The sequence below is a fragment of the Protopterus annectens genome, chromosome 2.part2 (assembly GCF_019279795.1).
Source record: "Protopterus annectens isolate FY-2018-M chromosome 2.part2, PAN1.0, whole genome shotgun sequence".
Classification (NCBI taxonomy): domain Eukaryota; kingdom Metazoa; phylum Chordata; order Ceratodontiformes; family Protopteridae; genus Protopterus; species Protopterus annectens.
The window spans coordinates 911,845,032-911,867,454 of record NC_056730.1 but is presented as its reverse complement, the minus strand read 5'-3'; the positions used below and the strand labels follow the sequence as shown (position 1 = coordinate 911,867,454).

The following is a 22,423-nucleotide window of genomic DNA, read 5'->3' as shown; positions in this document are numbered from 1 at the left end:
ATCAAAAATAATGTTTTGCAGAAGCCAATCTTTTGTTTACCTCATGTTTAGAATTATGTCTGCCTGGTACTTTGTTATTACATCTCTGAGGTCAGACAGTGTTGAGGTGGGTGGGTGGGTTGGGGGGGAAGTAATCCCTCCTCCTTCCAGATGCTGTTGTCTCAGAATTATCACAGTAAAATAGTATGGCTATGTTTGCTGTAAATGAAGGTTTACAAACAAATTGCAAAAGCTGTACATCTTCAGCTGACGTTATGGAAGGAAATTACAGGGAAAACTTAATTGTCAGAAATTTTAAAGTAATGTGTGCTTTAACATTTTAATACTTCATTATAGTGCATACGCTATGATTTCATTCCAGCGTTCTCTGCTTTCATATCTGAATCATGTGATGTGACAGGAACTCCAAGAATTAAATAATAAAAGTAGTCTTATTAAAGGAAGGTATGGTGGGATTTACTTGCATTTGGCTAGAGTGTTTGGTCACTCTATCTTTGCACTTATGACCAACCCTTACCAGGGCTGAGTAAATCCCATTTATAACTCTTATCCCTGCCTTAGACTGTTGCTGCATTTGATCCACAGCCATCCTTGATTTATACATTCTTGATTTCAGATTCAGTCTGAACTGTATTTTGTTGCGGATTTAGTGCAGATATCTTCTGGTTCTTTTTATTGTGATTTGCCAACAGTCTGACCTTACCAATACCATCATAGTTGGGGGGGTTAAAATAATTTGGTCATTAAGTTTATTCTTGTAGTTTTAAAGGTGTTGTGCGTGCAGCTCATGTTTGCATCATAAACCCTCCTTCCAGGTTGGCAAGTACACTAATCCCTTCCTAATTTTAGCTCACTGTTGCCATAGGACAGTATGAAGATGAACCTTCTTTATGGCAGGAGCTTTTCTGTTTTAAGCTGTTTAAAACTCATTTTAACACAAGATTTAAACACAAGAGACTCACCTTGAGGAGTTTATAAAGTGTGTGTGTGTGTGTGTGTGTGTGTGTGTGTGTGTGTGTGTGTGTGTGTGTGTGTGTGTGTGTGTGTGTGTGTGTGTGTGTGTGTGTGTTAATAAATAATTGCATACCTCTCAACTGTCCAGATTTTCACCTCATATTTTTGGTCTGGTCTTCATAAATTTGTGATTTTCTGGCAAATCACTAGGATGATCTAAGGACTGAAGTCACTAAATGATATGCATCTGTGTTTCAGACTTTATACCTTTCAGAAAAATGCATGCTAAGACAAATCCTGTTATCCTAACAACTTTCTAAGTTTATAAGAGCAGTATTTAAAATATGTCCCTATTTTTGGGCCTTTACCCCCCCCCCCCCCCAGTCTGTCAAACCTTGTCTAGATTTTTGGCTTTTTTGCTCTAAGAGGTTGAGAGGTATGATATATAATATTATGTGTGTGTACACACACACACACATATATATATATATATATATATATATATATGTGTGTGTGTGTGTGTGTGTGTGTGTGTGTCCTTTGCTATCATTTCCAAGAAGTGCCTTCTGTTGAATGCTCACATCGCTGAACCGGTATAATGAAAATAAAAATGTCATTCTGCCCCTTGTCGGACCATGTTAATAGTGGCAGTTCGACATTCGCTGTTTTGGAAATGTGGCTGTTGGAGTGCATGTTCTATTTGATATTCAATGATGTGGTTAGCTGACTTTCCGTTCAAGGTCTAGCCGCTTTAAAAACTGCTTTTTGATGTCGCCATCTACGAAGATGGCACTTCGTGGAAATGATGGTATATATATATATATATATATATATATATATATATATATATATATAACATAAACTATGTGTGTTTTTGAAGTTGACTGACTTCTGACTGTAATGGAATGCTAATCTGAAATTCTTGGAAGTAGTTTAATGCATTTGACATTTTCTGTTACTGGTATTTGCGTATTTAATTGTTTTGCATTCTCAACCTGTTACCAGCTCTCAGAGCCAGAAAAATGTCATATAGGAACATATTCGACCTTGCCTTGTAGACTAGACAGAATTAATTTCAGAGTAACATATATGGAACATAATTTAGTGACAGTTCCTGAAGCCTTTCTGAATTGTCCAAGTTTTCAAAACCTTTAATTTTTTTTTCTAGTAAGACGTTTCTGTACCTTTTCAAGATCTTTCAAGTGACTTGTTTGAAGGCTGCAAAATACAGCATTATGTTTAGTAAATGGGTTGGATCATTGTAGTGTAATGTGCTACACTGATCTCTGTGGAGTGAGTAGACATGCACTTTAAAATTAGGTAATCTGTAAAATATGCTTTTCTGACACGGGTGCATCCACATTGGTCAGAGTTTAAATCATTGTCTAGTATTATCTGTAAATATTAAATGATAGTGCCATTTTTACAATTTGAGTATTTATTTTGTAGTCTGAATCTGTTCTTTTTGCCAAGTCTTAGCGGTGCTACTTTTTTCCCCCTATTTATTCCCACTGCTTGCCTCTCTTCAGTCCCCTCTTGGCCAGTGATCCATTTGTTCCTTCATTACCAAGGCTGAAATCAAATGAGAGGGGACATAATTTAGGCAGAAATCAAAGGTTGCTCAAGATTTTGTTTTTCTGCCATCCCCTTACACACGCCACATAACAGCACCAAGGGTAGGCCGTACAGTTGGCGTCAAGATTTCACAACCCCTCATTTCTATAAAGAAACTGAGTCAGCAAGAATGCCTCACCCACCCACTGGCAGCATCATGTAGTTGTTTCTGTAGTTTACACCAGGCAAATTAACCATGCGTCTCCCTCCCTGTTAAGGATGGGTGTATCTGTCCTATCTGTCTGTGCCAAAAAACACTCGGTCTGTTATAAAAACACAAGTGAACTGGGCTGTAGTCAGGGCATTCAACCTCTATGCCATTAATGCAGGTTGTTATGCTGATATTAAAGCTGTGGTCACTACTACTGCATCAGGTGAAGATTAGTCCAAAGGAAGAGGCCCCAGTACAGAGCCCTTTGGACACACTGGTAATCCCTATTTGGATAGAGAGATTAAACCCCTACCCTAGCTTGTGTCCTGTCACTTAAACACTGTACCTGTTAAATTACATGTCATTGTTATTTAATGTCTCATTTGTTGGTTATTCCATTTTTGTTAAATCCTTGGCAAGGTCAAACCCTTCTGGCACATTGTTGTGGGATCTTCAATGTGCTTTGAGAAGATACAACTTTCTGTACAAATCATGTTGTTGGTCATGGCTGAAGTCTCACAGAAAAAGGAACTCTGTATATTTAAATACATGCAGACTGACTTTTTATTTATTTATTTGGAGATTCAGTGGTTTATCATTCTCCATCACCTTTTTCCTTTTTACTAAAAGCACCTAAAGTGAAATAAATTTGTCAGCATGTGTGTTAACTCCATGGGCGTTTTGGGCTTGGGACAACTTGTAATTGTTGGACTTAGTGGACACCACAGTTTCACTTTATCATTTGTTTGCCTATGGATACAGATGCTGCACTGGATGATGACGTCCATCTGTATCAATGTAGTATTTCTTACATTAGGGTTCCCCTGCCAAGGGTAGCCTGATGTCCGGCCAGTATACCAAAGCCGCCTTGGGTTGTAATAGGGGCGTCGTATGCACACGTATGCTCCACACACATGGTGTTAGGGCATAAAGGTGACATAGGGACATACCTTCCTCAGAACAACTTTGCTGCCAGTCCAAACACCATCTCTGATTGTCTGTCGGAACACACTTGTCTGCTGTTTGCCAAGCAATTTTCAGCTAAGTGCCCCATTGGGGTTTTCCTTCTTATGATTCTATGATTGTTGGATTACATGTCATCCAGAAAGGGGAAATGCCAGTGTGGGAGACAGATTCCCAACAAGGGCCATCATAAGCAGTGTCTGTTTTGCTTAAGTGCTTCTCATGACCATTCTCATGACCATACGTCTTGGCCTGTTTGCCAAGTGTTTGTCCCTAAAACTTTGTGTAGTTATCTCTCCTCTTTAGCTATTTACCTAGAGGACCAGTGTCTTATTAAATTGTTGCCTCAGGGTACAATGGCGGAATCATCCCTTCTTGAGAGTCAGCCATCTGCAAAGAAAAAAGCCAAGAAAGTTCGGTCACATGCTTCTGCTGTACCGCCTACACTGGACGTCTCTTGAGGCTGGTGAATGCTTGGAGGATCACACAGTTCTTCAGATTCCTTTGTGGCAACCACTTCTGAGGCCGACATGGACCTGGTTTCTTTCACATCCTCAGCAGCTCTACAGACGTCTGTTTTGGATGTTCAGGAGGAATTGTGGTTGATTATATCCGATGGGGCTATGGCTGGTCCACAGATTCTTGTTGGGGAGGAGATTCCTACTTCAATGAGTGTCAGCAGGGGTCTGAATTGCCTAAGATGTTTAGGGCTTACATCCCTTTGAAAAAGAAGCACAAGACTAAGCATATTTCCCCTGCTCCAAAGGATTCTCTGCATGAATGGCAGGATTTCACACAGGGTCTGTTTAGTGCTATTATGACTTTGAAGCCCCCTCAGGGAATTTCTGTTCCTGCCCCCTCTTGGTCTTCTACTCCCCTTAAGAGGCCTAGGAAGCAGGATTCTTCTAATGAGGAAATAGATTCTGATTAAGAATCTTTGGCCTGTTCCTTCCAGATTTCCCTCTTTTTTGGACTATGGTTCTGAGGAAACAGGCTCTATTAGTACAGATTCTCTTTTTGAGGAGATTTCCTTTGGGGATACGGTTTCTGATATGATGGAGTTTTTCAAATAGGAAGGTACCCGGGTTTTTTATGTTCAGAAGAGGTATTATCACCTCCTTCAAATGGAGTCTCCTAAGCCTTCTGCTCTTCCTCCTGTTCTAGCTGCTTTGTTAGACATGTTTTCTGCAGCTTCTCCAGCTCCTGATTCCCAGCCCCCTGCTACTAAAAAAGCTGATAAGTTTTATGAGGTAACTGATGATTGTAAATTTTTTTACAAATGTTCTTCTGCTGACCCTTCTGTTATTTCTGTTTCTTCTGGTAAGCTTTACAAGGTTTTACCTTCTACTAAGCTGCTTCTGTCTAAGAAAAACAGCATAACCATGGAAAGATCGAGCAAGGTGTACACTGCTGCTACTTTGGCAATTAGGGCTGTGAACTACCAGATCCATATGACTAGATATTTTTTAGCCCTTCTCTCTCAGGCTTTTCAAGTTTTTTTAGATCTTTTTGATCCTGAGGGGAAGGCTTTATCCCTCTCTTTGTTGGTGTCCTCTTCTCATATAGCTCGCCATTCCATTAAATGTAGATATGGTGCAGCTGATGCCTCCTCTTCTGTCTTTGTTTCTGCATTAATGAGATATTCATGGCTTCATCTTTAGTCTCTGCCTGATGATACTAAGGCCGAGCTGATGGATGCTCTTCTTGAAAATAAGTCTCTTTGGTTCTACAGCTGCTGAGCATTTTAAGTCTCTTCAGAAAAAGGCTAAGACTATGCAGGAAGTCAACACATTTTTGTTTCCCCTGTTTTCATATTTCAGAGGAATTATCCTGCCGAGTCTGCCTTTGTTCGTAGACTGTCTCGCCCTCCTCCCAAAGGTAAAAAGGGGTGCTAGAAGGGCTCCTCCTACTAACTCTACTCAGATTCCTTCATCTCAGAAAACTCCTTTTCCAGACAAGCCAGGTTCTGTCTGACTATCTTATTCTCGCCCTTCTAAACCAAGTTCCTCTTTATCTTCCTGTTTCCCTGTCCCTTGCCAATTGGTTAAGGATCATTCAGAATTGCAGAGTTCTATCCATCATTCATCAGGGGTATTAGAGGGTTTGGAAATCCCTTCCCCGGTTTTTGGTTATTTCTCAACCTCCTCAGGAACAGCGGCCGTTTTTTCTGGATGTTATTCAGAACCTTACGTCTCAAGAAACCATCCAAGGGGTTTCTGCTCCTCAAAAGAGGAAGGGGTTTTATTCCAGAATGTTTCCGATTCCCAGGAAAGAAGGCACCTTGGAGGCCCATTCTGGATCTTTCCCAACTCAACACCTTTGTGAAGGTTCCTTCATTTTGAAAGTTATCCCTTTAAACCTTGTTTTCTCTTATGCCTCAGGCTTTCCTAGTCTCTCTGGATTTCATGGATGGCTGTCTCCATATTCCTGTTCAACCCCTTTTTCAGGAAATTTTTACATTTCTCTGTTTCTTCCTTGCATTTTCAGTTCTCTGCTTTGCCCTTTGGCCTCTCTACTGCCTCAAGGGTCTTCACCAAATGACTCGTTCCATTGCTTTTTCTGGATGAGGGGAATACAAGATTTTTCCTTATTTGCTCATTCAGGCTTTCTTTCCAGAGAATTTGCATCAGCATCTTCACTATGCTCTTTGTTTGCTGCAAAGCCCAGGGATTACAGTGAATTTCCAAAACTCCTTCCTGACCCCTCCTTAGGATCATGTTTTTCTCTGGTGCAGGCTTCAGACCATTTCTATGCTAGCTTCACTGCCTTCTCCCAAGGCTTTGACTCTGCTTTCTTTCACTCCCATCTCCCTGTGGTCTCAATTACAGCCAGGGAGATGTTCTTCGTGTTTCACTGTTGCAGTCATCACACCTGGGTTATCTGCCTGCAGGTAGCCCTCAGTCGGCCCGGATATCAGAGACTTAGTATTTCTGCGTCGGTTGCTGTCGCTCCAGGACTGACGTCAGGTCATCAGGGGTATAAAAACAGGCAGCCGACGCCATTACATCAGTCTTTCTTGCTGAGGAGCCCGAAGCAGAAGCAGTTTGCAAGTGCCGGTCAGCCGCTACCTGAATTTTCGTTGACTAATTGAAAAATCCTGAAGTCTTCTAAAGCTAAGTATCCCATTGGGGGTCCTTTTTCTTGCTCTAATCAATGTCAGAAAAAGTTAACAATTGTCTTGCTTGTGAAATGCAAATACCTCACAGAGATTTTCATTCTTACGGCGTCACCTGTTTAGGCTCAGACCGCGCCGTACCTCTCTGTCGGTTTTGTGCTTTGTTCAACGCCCGAACCATTCATCGTCAGGCTCTTATTGTTGCTAAATTCTTTTGCTCTTGATCTCCATATTCTGAAATGGCTTCGGTAAGCCATCCGACAACCGATATTCCAAAGAACCGTAAGGATAAAGAGAGAGACAGACCGCATAGGTCCAAAGCTGCCGATGACACTTCCGTTAAGCTAGTTGCCAGTCTGCCGGTACTCAGTGAGGCACTTTTGCAGCCCCTGATGCCCGCCTCTGTGGATTCGCAGGCCTCTACCGAGACCCATTTGGAGTCTGGTATGCTGCGAGACTCTTCTTCGATGATGTGACCTGCGGTTGTCTCTGCGTTGGATGGGTCTGGAGCTGCTGAGCAGGCACCAGCTTCTGAGGCAGTTCTTTGCACAACTGATGTTTGACTCAAACTGACAACTTCTTTTTATCTAAAACTGCTGAATTTCTTAGGCCTAGAGTACGCTCTATGCCTAGAAAACAGACGACCAAAGCACATGCACCTTCTCCCATGCCACAAAGACAAATGCTTAGAATGGCAGAAGACCTTATTACACTGATTAGGGGAAGTCAGCCTTCCCCTGCTATGAGGAAAAGAGACCAGTCCCCTGCAGCTTCAACAGACCAGGAGTCCGATGACTCTGAGGTTTCTGATTATGAAGACAAGCCATTATCTGCTTATGAGGATTCATATGCAGAGAAATCTATTCCTTCTGCCTCCCATCCAGAGGATTTTTCTTTTGGTGAAACCTTGCATACTTTAAGAGAGCATTTCCACTGGAAATGCCAAGATTATCCTCAGTCCAAAAAGAGGCTCAGAGAATTTTTAGATTTGCCACAGCACAGGCTTTTAGCAATACCCCTGTCCTGGAGGTTGTTGATGATGTTTTTATGGAATCCAGTCTTACTCCTGATACTTTACCTCCTGCCCCTAGGAAACCAGACAGGTACTACAGAGTACCTGACACTTATAAATACATTTTCAAGAATCCTACTGCTGACCCAGAGATCATTTCCCAGGGGCCTAAAGGTATCAAGGCAACTACAGCCAAGAATCCCACCACTACGGACAGGGATTCCAGTGCTTTGGACAGATGGACTATGAAGGTATATACCTCTGCTACTCTTGTAATTAGGGCATTGAATTGTCAGTTTCACATGCTGAAGTACCAGCAACATATTATGGAACTTATTAAACAAAAAGTGGCAACCTTTACAAACTGTGCAGAAAATAAGGAATTGCAGGAGCTTTTGCAGTCTGCAAGCCAAGTCAGTAAGCATACTTTGCAGTGTGGCTTTGATGCCCTAGAAGCATCTTACCGGGCAGCAGTCACTGGTTCTGTACTGAGAAGGCATGCTTGGCTCAAGGAGCACACCTTGCCAGACCATGTCAAATCTAAATTACTAGACGTTCCTTTGAACAAGGACAGTTTGTTTGGCACCAAAGCAGGAGATGTTCTTAAAAAGATGGAAGAAAAAGCTAAGTATATGCAGACTGTTAAGGAATTCTTACAAGTGCAACCCCCTAGATTCAGTAGGCATTGCCCTTCAAAACACTGGCCTTTCCAGCCCCCTCCAGGCCACCACAAACCAGACCCAGGGGAAACAGACCACCCAGATTACAGTCCCAGGGTATGCAGAGATCTAAGCAATGGAGTGCCCCCACCCCCAAACCAGGGAGTGGTAAGCCACCCCCTTACAGAAAAAACTCACAATGACTTCTCCTCTCCACCCCACTCCTCACCTCTGCCCAATTGCTTGTGCTACTAGGAGGAAAACTTGCCCTTCATGTAAAGAACTGGAGGTCCATCACACAAGACCTCAACATTGTATCCCAGGGGTATAAATTTTACTTCCACTCACTGCCAACCCCAAAAGGGTTCACAGACCTTTCTCCAAACCAGTGGGCAGAGGCTCAAAACCAAGTTCTATCCCTGCTCGCCATCAGAGCTATTCATCCAGTAACAGTGGACCAGGTAGGTCAAGGATTCTATTCCAGACTCTTCCTGGTACCCAGAAAAGAGGGCTCTTGGCGCCCGATCCTGGATCTTTCAATTTTCAACACCTTCCTGGTAGTACCAAAATTCAAAATGCTTACCCTGCAACAGATTCTACCTATGGTAGCCAAGGATGCCTGGTTAGTCACCCTAGATTTAAAAGAAGCCTATCTGCACATCCCTATAATGGAGTCATGCAGGAAGTATCTATGTTTCATGGCCAGATCTGTGCACTGTCAGTTCTCTGCGCTTCCCTTTGGCTTATCCATTGCACCCAGAGTATTCACAAAATGCCTGGCTCCAGCTATTGCATACTGCAGGCAGAGAAATATCCAAATTTACCCGTACTTGGACGACGGCTTAATTCATGCAGACAGTCAGGAATTGCTGTTACAGCACCTGACATTTGTAAAAAAAACCTTCTCACTTCCCTGAGGTACACCATCAACGGGAAGAAATCAAAACTGGTACACAGCCAAAAGATTGTATTCCTGGGAGCAAGCTTGGACACAACATCCCAGGTGGCATTCCTCACTTCAGAAAAGCAAGTCTATCTGACAGCCTACTTCAAACAAATGGCCACCAGAACCCGCCTATCCGCAAGAAAAACACTGCAGGCTTTAGGGTTCATGGCCTCATGTGTACTGCTAATTCCATATGCAAGACTGCATATGAGGAAACTTCAATGGCACTTAAAAAGTCTTCGGTGCCAACATTCTCAGGACCTGGAAACAGTCATTCCTATCATACCCTGTCTAAGGACAGAGTTCCTTTGATGGGCAGAAGCATGCAACCATAACAAGGGACTGCCCTTTACTCAACCCCACACCGCCCAGACCCTTACCACAGATGCATCAGACTATGCCTGGGCGGGCATACACAGACGGCATGTGCATTCAGGGCCACTGGAGCCCAAGTCAAATTCATCTGCACATCAACCAAAAAGAGATGCTAGCGGTGCAACACGCTCTAACAGCTTTCAGATCCCTACTCTCTCCTGGACACCTGCTAATAAAAACAGACAACACCACAGTTATGTGGTACATCAACAAGCAGGGGGGAACCCATTCTTACCCACTCTGCAGGTTAGCCATGGCCCTGTGGAACACAGCCTTGGACATGCAGGTCCATCTGCAAGCTCAATTCCTGCCAGGAAAACAAAACTCACTGGCAGACTTAAGCAGAAATCTCCTAGACCCACACAAGTGGCAATTGGAGCCCAGCACCTTCAACCTTCTGATTCAGAAATGGGGGTCCCTAGAGGTGGATCTCTTTGCCTCCCCGTGAAATCCACCAGCTCAGCAAATTCTGCACCAGGATAGCTCAGCAGGGCCTGGAAAGTGGATGCCCTATCCTTCCAGTGGGTAAATCTCTCAATCTGTGCCTTTCCCCCTCTGCCCCTTCTCTCAAGAGTATTGCTCAAGATAAAACAGGACAGACCAAGGACAATTCTGATTGCCTCGGGCTGGCCACGCCAGCACTGGTACCCACTCCTGCACATCTACACCAGAACCCAACCCTGCTCTCAGCAGGGGGGACAGATCTTGCATCCGCAACTACAAACCCTAAATCTTGCAGCCTGGCTTATTCCTTGAATTCTCCCCCAGTAACCAGCCTAAGCAAGCAGGTGCCGGACGTCATCCTTGAAGCCAGAAGACCCAGTACAAGGAAATCCTATGCTGATAAGTGGAAAAGGTACTGCTCCTGGATTCAGTCTAAAGGAGGGGACAAAACTCTGCCCTCCCTGCCTCTGATCCTGGATTACTTAGAAGATCTACTCCACAGAGGCCTATCCTTCTCCTCCATTAAGATCCATGCCTCTGCCATTTCGGCTCATTACAGCACTGAACCACCTCTTTTCAAACAATTCCTGAGAGGGGCAAACAACTTAAGGCCACCAAGGAGAGCACCCACCCCTGCTTGGGACCTTAACTTTGTATTGGAAAAGCTCCCGCTACCTCCTTTTGAGCCTGCAGCATCAGCAGAGTTAAAATTCCTTTCTTGGAAAACAGCCTTGCTTCTGGCCATCACTTCAGCTCAGAGTGTCAGAGCTACAAGCACTTATGGCTGTGGAACCCTTCATTACTTTCCATGCTGACAGAGTTTCCCTCAGGACTAACCCTTCCTTTATGCTTAAAGTGGTGTCCAGTGTGGCTTTCAACCAATCTATCCATTTGCCAACTTTGTTCCCTAATCCTCAAAATAAAGGGAAAAGGATCCTGCACTCCTTGAATGTGCACAGACAGCTCAGATTCTACCTTGATAGGACTAAGCCCTTCAGGAAATCTGACCAGTTACTAGTCAGCTTTGCACCAGGGGCAGAGGGCAAGGCCATTTCAAAACAAACAATTTCCAAATGGATAGCACACTGCATCCATTTCTGCTACAAGCACCATGGGAAACTAACCCCTCAGGGGGTCAGAACACATTCCACTAGGGCAACTTCTACCTCCACAGCATTCCTCAGGGAAGTCCCTACCAGGGACATCCTGGAAACTGCTACCTGGAGTTCTGTACACACTTTCACCCAACGTTACCACCTGCCTATCTTTTACAAATCCAGGGTGGGTTTTGCAGCAGGAGTCCTGCAGGGCATACTAGCCAGCCCCAACTATTCTTGACTGCCTCCACCCTTCTTCAGCTTTAGGAATCAACCCAAGTGTGATGACTGCAACAGTGAAACACGAAGAACATAGTACAGTTGTGTACTTACCATAAATGTAGATGTTTGAGTGTATTCACTATTGCAGTCCTGGTTTCCCTCCCTTCAGTCCCCTTGTCTCTCTCACCTCTCTACGTCTACTACTCACCCCTTTCAGGGGTATTGGTATTTACTTTTTACTGGTGTTTTTACCCCACCATAACTTAGCTCCAAATTTGGGGGCTGCTGACATTTGGGACAAGAAAAACTGATGTAATGGCGTCGGCTGCCTGTTTTTATACCCCCTGATGACCTGACGTCAGTCCTGGAGCAACAGCAACTGACGCAGAAATACTAAGTCTCTGGTATTCAGGCCGACTGAGGGCTACCTGCAGGCAGATAACCCAAGTGTGATGACTGCAACAGTGAATACACTCGAACATCTACATTTATGATAAGTGTACACAACTGTATTTTTCTGAAAGCTCTTGGATTCATGGTTTCCACCATTCCTATGCTTCCTTTTGCCAGGCTTCACATGAGAAAGCTGCAATGGTTCCAAAATCAGTCTGGTTTCAGCATTCTCATACTTTGGATTTTCCAATTCCTCTCCTTCCATGCCTCAAGCTGGAGCTTCATTGGTGGATTCATCAACTGTCCCTCAACCCAGGGCTTCTTTTTCAGCCTCCAGTCCCATACTCAGGAACTCTTTTCGGATGCCTCAAGCACGGGGTGAGGAGCTTCCTTCGGCCCTCTTAATGTTCAGGGACTCTGGCCTCTTTGCCAAAAGAAGGACCGTATCAATGTAAAGAGATGAGAGCTCTTCTTCTGGCCCTTCAAGCCTTCCATTCTCTATTCCTAGTCTGCTAAGAATCTTTACAGACAATACAATACTGATGTGATACATCAACAAGCAAGGGGAGACACTGTCTTACCTCTTGTGCAGACTAGCTTTTGAGATTTAGGATCTGGTTGTCCAGCCCCCCACATTATTTACATGAATATAGTCAGTGCCATTAAAAGTATCCATATGTATGTTTAAAATTTATGACGTATGTGGGGGGGGGGGGCTTCACCCACACACACACACACCCCCCTAACTATTTATTCCTACTCCAGGGTCGCGCTACAGTGGGGAAAGAGTGTAATGCTTTGGATTTCATGTGTCGATGTTATGAGTGTCAATCATATGAGGTTTAGGTGTTTTGAGCTTGCAGTGTTTTGGTGTCAGTCAAATGGTTGTCGATCATATGAGCTTTCAGTCATATGATGTAGACCCATTTCTGGGCGTTGTCCACTAGTAGGGTACTCCTCTGGTAGATCTTTTTGCCTCCCCTCTGAACAGACAACTTCTGTGTTTTGTACCAGAGTCCCATGTCTACTGGTTTGGAAGGTGGCTGCCCTATCTTTCTGTTGGAACGGGATGTTTCCTTTATGCCTTCCCTCCCCTTCCTCTCATACTGATGGTCCTATTTAAGATAGAGAACAAGATTCTTCCAAAATCTTGTTGGTGACTCCCTTTTGGCCCAGACAGCATTGGTTTCCTCTTCTGCATTTAGCTAAGGGCAATCAGCACAAGTTGCTTCACAGGATGGACCTTCTCACACAAGACAAGGGGTCTCTCATCCATCCCCACTTGTCTACTCTTCAAATGACTGTGTGTGATAGGCTTTTGATCCCTTTTAGGCACCTTCTTTCCGAGGATGTACTTCGGGTTCTGTAGGAGGCCAGGAAATCTTATTTATCCAAATAGAAGAGATTTTCTGTTTGGTGTCTTGCTCGTAACCTGGATCTACTTTCTGCGGCAGTTCCTTTGATTTTCCACAAATGAATTGCTTAATGCTGGGTTTTCATACTCTTCAGTTAAAGCCCACCTTTGAGCTAATTCTGCTTATCTGCCTTTGACTCCCCCTTTGGATTTTAGATTTGAGGTCAAAAAATTCCTTAAATGCTTCCTTCCTATTAGGCCTTACAGGAAGCATATTCCTCCTTTCTGAGACCTTAGTTTTGTTCTTGAAAAATTGACTCAAGCGCCTTTTGAGCCTGCAGCTTCAGCTTCCTTACAACATTGTACTTGAAAGACTGTTATTCTTTTGGCCCTTACTTCAGCTTGAAAGGTGTCCGAGTTTTAGGCCCTTATGGCTGTTCCTCCTTTTTTAGTTTTTCATAGGGACAGGGTGTCTCTTTGTACTAATCCTTCTTTTATGCCCGTTAGTTAATGAGTTGTCTCTTGATCACTCTATTCATTTGTCCAATTTTTCCCTTCTCTGCAGTCTACTAGTGAGAGGATTCTTCACACCTTGGATTTACATAGACAACTCAGATAATATTTAGATAAGACTAAAGCCATTCGTAAATTTGAAAAACTGTAGGTTTCCTTTCATCCTAGATCTTTTGGTTTGGCTTGGCTGTTTCTAAGCAAACTATTTCTTCCTGGATCTCTAAGGCCATTTCCTTTGTTATGCTTTTCATGAGAAAAGCCTTTCTTCTTCTGTTGAGGCTCATTCTACCAGGGCTGTGGCTTCTTCTGGTGCTTTTTTCTTGGGACTGGATACCAGCTCCATTCTTGGGGCAGCTACTTGGACTTCTTTACATACTTTTACCAGGCACTATAAATTAGATATGGTTTCCAGGGCTAGAGCTGGATTTGCTAGGGGTTATCATGCATGGCTTTCTTGAGGGCTCTGCTAGACCTTCCTCCTCCTCCCAACTTTCCTCCTGGGCATTTGTACACTCCCTAATTTAAGAAAGAACTGCAACAGTATACTGTCCGAACATTGGGCTACCCTTGGCAGTGGATCCCAAATGTAGGGAATGCTACAACAGTGAAGAGAAGACATCAACTATTATGGTAATATTTTGCACAACTGTACTTTTTAGCAGCTGCAACAGCGTTATGAAGTCAAGGATCCTCCTCTGATGTCACATCCATGTGGTTGGGCCCTGAAATGGTGCACAGTTCCCATCAACTTTCTTGTGAGTCTTTCATTCCTATACTTAAACTTGACACAGGTGTTTGACAGATGCTTCAATGTCACCCTAGTTCTTCCATTGTCAAAGGGAAGTGCTCCTCACCCCCCAGATGAGGAGGAAGGGGTTTTATATCTTCCGTTTGGAGCTACAAACAATCCTCATTGCCCCTGAAAGCTCTGGAGGAATAGCGATTTTCAGTGCCTTTCCTCATTACATTTGACAACCATTCTCTAATGTGGCACCTAAGCAAGCAGTGGAGAATAAATTTGTACTGGCTATGCTTAATAGAAAGGGTTCATTTTGCCAGTGGCACATAGCTAGGAGCATCATTCCCACCAGTGTTCACATCACCAGTGAAGTGAACTTGCGGGCAGATTTTCTAAGCCACTCCTCTAGTCTTGTCATGGAGCTGTCTGGTTTAGATCTTCCAGAAGTAGGGCATTGCAGAGCTTAACCTGTTTCTACTCAAAAGAATGCAGTTCTTTCCTTCTGCTGTCACTTGTGAATAAGGTAAGGAAGAGTTTATTATGGGCACATTCTTCATCCTGTGGCAGGAAAGCTCCTGTATCCTGTCTTTCCTTTCCCTTTGATTCCATTCTTCAGCTCAAAAAACTAGAAAGACTGGAACTAATCCTTGTCACTCTAGACAGTGGTGTGATTTCAGGCTTCCAAGTCCATGACAACACTGAGAACCATCTAACTTTAAGTCATAGGAGTAGCCATGGGAGTCCCCCACAGGGTGACCTCTTGCTCCAAATTAGGACCTGGCTTCTGCTATAGCTCTTGTAATCATTCTAGGTCTTCCAGTGGTTGAACCAGAAGTGACAAGGAAGGCTTTCTACCTGACAGAAATACTCCTCCAAGAGAAAAAGTACATCCATTTGTTCATAACAGTATTCTGTACTGTCCAAGTCAGTTTCCTGGTGATTTTGACCCATCTTTGACTGATTTGGGTCTCAATTATTCTGCAGTTATAGTACATCCATTAGCCGCTGGCCCATCATGACCTTGTAGAGGCCAGCATTGTGGACCTACAAGTCAAGCAGCTACTCAGAGAGACATCCTCCCATCTTTGAAATGCCTACATGCTGTGTGAGAATTTCATGATTGCCTGCTTTGTCTATTCACTGTATTACCCTTTCAGTTTAGTGGTGGTGAGTTTTTTTTTTTTTGTAAAATGCTGCTTCTGGTAGCATCACCTCTGCTTGCAGAGATTTGGGACCTTATGTGCAGAAAATTATTTGGTCGTTTGCTTGGATTGGTGTTCCATAGGCCCAAATGACAAAACCCTTATTAAACCATTGTCCATCTCCGTTTTCTTTGATGGGTCTAATACTAGGGCAAATAGGATCCATTACACTGTGTGTGCAAACCAGCTCTGTTTTATCTGAAGTATGTACATGAGTTTGCGGTGGTGGTGCTGCGGTAGCTTTGTCGCCTCACAGTAAGACGTTGTCCTGTTCGATTCTCAGCTAAAGCGTCTTCTGTGTGGAGACATGCGCGAATGGGCGTACCTTCGTTGAAGGTTGTGCATCGGGGCCGGCAACTCGGCACGTAAAAATCTACTGCCAATCATTAGCGGACCGAAGTTTCGTTGTGGCGACCCCTAACCGGGAAAAGCCGAAAGACACAACAACAACGTACATGAGTTTAAGAAGACAGAACAGTTGTTTACTCCAGGGAGGGAAAAGCTGACAAATGACAGCCATGTAATTCTGAAGTGTTTCAACATGCTTTAGAAAATGCTGCAGTAAAAGGCCAGTCCTCTAGAGGTATTGCCCCTTCTAGTGCTTATTTCTGGTAAATCTGTATTGCAGACATTGTTACCATGATTACTTGGATGAAGGCTCAAAACCTCAACAAGCAATACTGTCTTAACCAGTACTATACAGGATTATACCTTCTGAGCCTTCCCTCTTGGCAGTTCTCAGGCTGCTTTTCTCCATTCATTGTACTGCTTGGGATTCTTTGCAGTCATAAACCCACCAAGGAGGGTCTCAGATTATAAATTGTCATGCATTCATACCATGTTAGTTGAACTGTGAAAGAACCCTTACCGGGGAGTCAAAAATACCCTCCTGCTATGCCTATCTGCTTGGATTGTTGCTCCATCCAGCAGCTGCTTTTTTTCATTAAGTCATGCAACTGCATATATTTTTGTGTTTTCATAGAGGGCAGGTTAGGGATTGTCAGGCAAGCACAGGGCATGGAATCACTGTGCATATAAAACTTGTGGTGGTGTGGGGGGTTTGCCACCTCTGAACATGGGAGCTTCAGAGAAAAAGCCTGCTGAATTGGAATGGAAGAGAGGATATACCCAGCTGCAGACTTATCAGACTTATCAAGGAGGAGTCCCCACTTCGATTAACTGATATTCTCTAAGAGCTTGTATTCATTTTTGTGGAAATATCAGTACATGGTTATGAAGTGTGCAAGGATCATGTATTCATAGTTTCATCAAGGCTTTACATTTCATTTCAGTTTCTGTTATACTATCTCCTTTGTTACTTTTTTGTACTTTTTACCAAACCAAGTGTTACTGTCTGATTCTGTTTATATTCATGCACACTGGTTATCTGTAACACTACTGTACTATGTAGAACTTGTTAGTTTTGTTTATATTAACATATTTACAAGGAAGAATATGCTGAGCTTCCTTAATGTCTAATCAGTTTAGTATTTTGAGGGGTGGAAAATTGGAATGCAGCAAGTAAGGTACACAGTGCAGTACTGGCATTAAAGGGTGACTGTGTAGTCTCTGCAGTAATTAACTAATTCAATTGTAAAAATAAAAGGGGTAAAGGAACAGATAAAAGTTTCAGAACTGCAAAATAGCGTGCCTGTCTGTTACATATATGAAAATGCATTTAAGGATTTAAAAGATTTTCTAGCTTAGCATATATATATATATATATATATATATATATATATATATATATATATATATATATATATATATATTGTTTTTTGTCATTTTTAATTTTGTCTTGTTAGGAAGCACTGGAGAATGCAGCAAGTCATCGACTATTTGTGACAAGAATTCTCAAAGACTTTGAGTGTGACACGTTTCTTCCAGAAATTAATACTGAAAAATTCAGGCTCCTTCCTCAGTAAGTAGCATTGTCACCCCCCCCCCCCTATTTTAAGTTGTGCATTTTGTTTTGAGCAAAAAATTTTCATCTGTTTGAAATGCTGTACTAAAAGCATCCTACTTTTGCCACCAAGAGTTTTCCTTACATCTGTCAAGTGTTTTACCCAGGTTGAACTCTTAGAGCAAGTTATTTGTTAAATTAATTTTCTGTATATCTGGCTATTCTGGGGAGAAAAATAGCTCATTTATCACTGTCATGTCCATCGTGGTAAACGTGTACTGTTTTTTTTTCTCCAGGAGGCATCTGTTATAGTAACTATGAAAGACCTGCTGTTAACATCAGTGCCACAGCCAGGGGCATATGCCATGGTTTTGTCCCTTTCAACATTGGCAGTAGCAGTGATGAGACTGCAGATACAGAGGTGCTGTTGTGTCTGTGCTTTTTATTATGACACAGATCAGTGGCTAGGAGCAATCGCCAACTGCTCTGTTACTTAGACATATGCATCAATTAAGGACATTCACCAGTTGCACAGTAAGCAATAATGAAAGTAATGTTCATTACATATTCCTTAGTGACATCAGTCCAGTGTGAAAGGTACAGAAACTGGCTTTCTAGTAGCAGATAAATTTCTAGCACATAAATGTCTCAGATGCTTAGTCTGAAATTATGTCTTCGTAGGCTGTCCATGTCTACCCCTCCAGTGCTAAGCATGTGATCCTTGATGTTTTTTGTAAACCAGGAAAGTAAGCTAGTCGGTCTTGAGTAGAGTAATGTTCCAGATTGTGGAGGCTGTAGCGTAGACAACAAGTACTTCCAAAGTTGCAAATTCATTTCTATCCAGCAGCATTAAATGCATCAGAGTGACAGGTCAACTTCTACAATAAAAAAGTCTAAGATGTGACCATGCTTCCCATCCACTTGTTTTGCTTATTTCATTTTATTAATCATTTAGATCTAAGTAGTCATTTGACCTTTTTTCCAGGGGAAACTTGATGCAGTATTTATACTGACTAGAGAAGGTTTGATCAAGGCAATAGGGAAACTCCATTACTTCCTGTAGAGTCCCTTAAGGAGCAACAGATGGGAGGATTTGCTGTTTCTTGCAAGGCATGCCACTGAACAGAACATGCAGTCTCTGTGTTGGTCTGTTATGCGTCTGGAAATTCCTGGTGGTTTTAAGGGATGTAGTGAAATGCATAAAACTGAAGTTTTACAGGCAGCTGAGACAATCATGCTGAAAGTGTCAGGGAAAGTAATAAGTACAATCTTTTTGAGAAACAGCCGACTGTGGCTAACCTGGAGAATACAAATTAAATGGTACAACATCCAGGAGTGGTGTTGAAGGAATCTGATTGGAAGAGGGGTGCTAAGATATAGATCCTGACCATGAATGAGGACTGAGGATAAAGCAATAGTGAAGATGATTCTGCCCCTTAGAAGGAGGAGGCACAAGTTGGGGATGTAGCAAGAGAAGTAGGTCATCAAAAAACAGCCCCAGGAGGACATCTGCGGAGGTAATGAGACTTAAGTGCCGAGTATTTATGTTATGAAGCTGCTCTAGAGAGACTAGCTTGTAAGGGGACTACCAGTAAATACATCAGACATTTAAGTGCATTTTTCAGTTGTTACATGTTGACATTAAAGCCCCCTTTAGGTACTATTGTATATGTTGTGGAAAGGGATATACAAGATCAGCTGTAAAAGATCAAAGATAAAGGATCATAAAATTACTTTCATACTTTTGAGCAGAATTGAGATAATGCATAGTGCTGTTTTTTTTACAAAGAATTAATGCTGTCAGATAATTTAAACTGGTTCTAAAAGCAGGTAAAGTAATGTGAAATCTACTTTTGATTTGCTTTTCTGCACTGGTGATAAGATAGGAGAAAAGGGACAAGACTCTTGTGGTCATTTAAAATGCTGATAGACACGAAAGTAGTTGAGAACAGTTGAAACAGGTAAAAACCTATTTCATAATTGTGTGAGTAAAAGGAGGGGGATTTTATTACTTTTAGAATGTCTGCCAGAAAGAAGTATCTGGGTCAAAAGTCCGAGAGGATGGTGACGATTCAATGGCTGTTGGGTAGTTTAAGAAGGATCCAAAGAAATGAAGAGTTCTTAAATATGAAATGTATACGCTGTGTTAATGATAACTTGTACTGGGTATTACATGGTGAAGGATAAAGTGCTAGGATGAGGATAGCATTTAGAAAGAAATTCTGAAGGATGGAGTACTGTTGATACTGGGTGTAGTTTACAGTAATATATCCATCAGATTAATATTTCCTACTGGAAAGGGGACTGTAGAAAGGCATATGCTATTATTTTTAAAACCTTTCTTAGTAACAGCATTATTATAGGTTCATAGGTAGGTACTAGGCAATCTGCCCTAGGGCCCATACAAGCCTAGCCAAAAAATGTACCCTGGCTTTTGCCACCCAAGAAAATTATTTTCCTGTGCCCCTGTCTAGCAGAGCCACAAAAGTGATCCCTGGGGTGAATTTCCCATTTCCCATCCAATCATCAAGATTTTTCTTGAAGAGTGCTAATGAGGAGCTCTGTTTGACATAGATAGGTAGTCTGTTCCAGAGTATGGGAAGTCACTGGGACAGGAATCTATCCCTCCAGCATGTTCTGTTTATTGTGGTGACAAGGTGTAGGTCCCTAGAAGCTTGTAGCTCGGAGCGATTGGGATTTCTTTAAGTGGAGCATGTCCAACAGCTCTGGGTTTGACATAGCTTTGTATGTTAGGCAGAGATCGCCTCGTGAGGCGATATGCGATGGAGTAAAGCTGTAGTTTTTTGAGACTGTCTGCATAGGGCATCTGTTTGAGGCCGGTAATCCTCTTTGTGAGGTATTTCTGTGGTCTTTCCAGTTGTTGTAGATGTCTTGTGAGGTACATACCAAAAAGGGCATTGTACTCTATAATGGGTCTAATGAGTGATGAGTAGAGTGGAACAATGACCTCTCTTTTTCTGTATGAGAATCTTTTTGTGATGAGATGAGCCACGTAGCGGGATTTCCTGACGGCTGTGGCGATGTGATTATCAAAGGAGAGACTACTGTCCACCTGTGTCCCAAGGTCTTTTATTACATTTTCGGCATTAAGTAGACTACCAGCTATGTGGTAGTTCATGGGTACAGAGTTTTTACCAAAGGGGATAACAATATACTTTTTGGCATTGAGCTTCAGGTCATGGCTTTGACACCAGGTATCTGTCTCAGTGAGGCCCTTTTGTAATTTGTCCACATCGTTAGGAGTTTTGATTATGGCTCCTAGTTTGCAGTCATCTGCAAACTTTGTTAGCCAAAGATGATCTGTGTTGGCCTGCACTTCAGAGAAGTAGATACCAAACAGGAGAGGACCCAGGACTGAACCCTGTGGTACTCCACTTGTCACTGGTCTAATGTCGGATTTGGAATCCGCTACTTTCACAGTGTGGGTTCTGTCCGTGAGCCAGTTGGCAACCCATCTTGTGACATAGGGATTTATACCTACTTTAGTGAGCTTATCTATAATTCCAGAGTGGGAGATGGTGTCGAAAGCCTTTGTGAGATCTAGATAAGCTGTGTGAACCATTTTACCCTCATCTATGGCTTTGGTGACTGCTTCGAAGAAGTCAATCAGGTTTAGGGCAAGAGAATTTAATAATTTAGTTTGTAACTGATATTGCTGTTTCAATGGATCTGGAGTAAGTTCAGTTTGGCTGCAGTGTTAACTCCAAGGAAGTTGTAAGGCAGGTAATAAAGAAGAAAGTTTTAACAAGTATATAAAGAATTTATGCTGGCAATTGAAAACACTTACTTGTCACAGAAGTACAGAGAATATGCAGAGCTGAGAAATATCTTGCACTGTAAGACTGTGAAACTCGTTCCGTAAACCTGCAGTATATTTTGTGTCACCAGACAGTCCCATATCCCTTTGTGTATATTTCTATCGTAACAACAGACACTGATAAATGGGTCAGGTAAAAGTATTTACTGAGTACACCAAGTTGAAATTTCATTAATTATTCCTCAACGTTCTAAAGCTGTGACCATTTGCTATAACTTGACCCCATTCACAAAAAAAACTTGCACACACTGTTCACCCAAAAAATGTACACTGAAAACTTAAAATGATTAGGAAAACATAATTCGTACCAAAAATCGTTGATAAACTAAATGCATTCAACATGTTAGGGATAAATAAATAAAATATTTTGTACTACAACAGGAAAATTTTACATTGAAACTAATTGATCTGAAGTAGGAGATTCATTTGTCTGCAACCTGTGGGTTATGGATCCGATATCGGATCCGAACCGGCATGGTTTTACCAGCTATGGATCCGAGCTCCTAGCTCCTCCCCTTACCCATAATGCCCTGCTCTCCCTACATGACCTCAGATCTAGTTTGCCGCGCTGGTAACCAGGTCCTTGGATTCTGAGCTCTTCAGCTAAGTTAATTTTCTAGTTAAAGAAAGCGTTTTTTTCTATAGTTATTAAGTTTTTTGAGTGATTGTGTTAGGTTCCCTGTCATAATTTGTTACTTTTAGCTTAAAATTCTTAATTTTAAGAACTTTAGTTTACCCTCCCCTCGCTGGTCGTAGTTCTGTGTGAGTGTATTGTGTGGGGCCTTGTGTGTGTGTGTACTTTTAGTACCAGTTTCTCTTTTGTCTTTGCTTTTTTTTGTTAAAAAAAAAAAAAAAAAAGACTTTACCATGTCAGAGGCCCCTAAGGCAATTTTCTCCAAATGCTCCGAGTGTGGCCATAAGCTATCCCC

The 22,423-nt window shown here is 42.4% G+C and overlaps 1 protein-coding gene across 1 annotated transcript in view; it reads left to right on the top strand.

Annotated features, from left to right (window-relative positions):
* DHFR (dihydrofolate reductase) overlaps positions 1-22,423 on the top strand; it is a 556,200-nt gene that overhangs the window by 464,350 nt on the left and 69,427 nt on the right. The window contains exon 3 of the mRNA XM_044064234.1: positions 17,559-17,674. Coding sequence (XP_043920169.1) covers positions 17,559-17,674 — 116 coding nt within the window. The remainder of the gene's footprint in view (positions 1-17,558; positions 17,675-22,423) is intronic.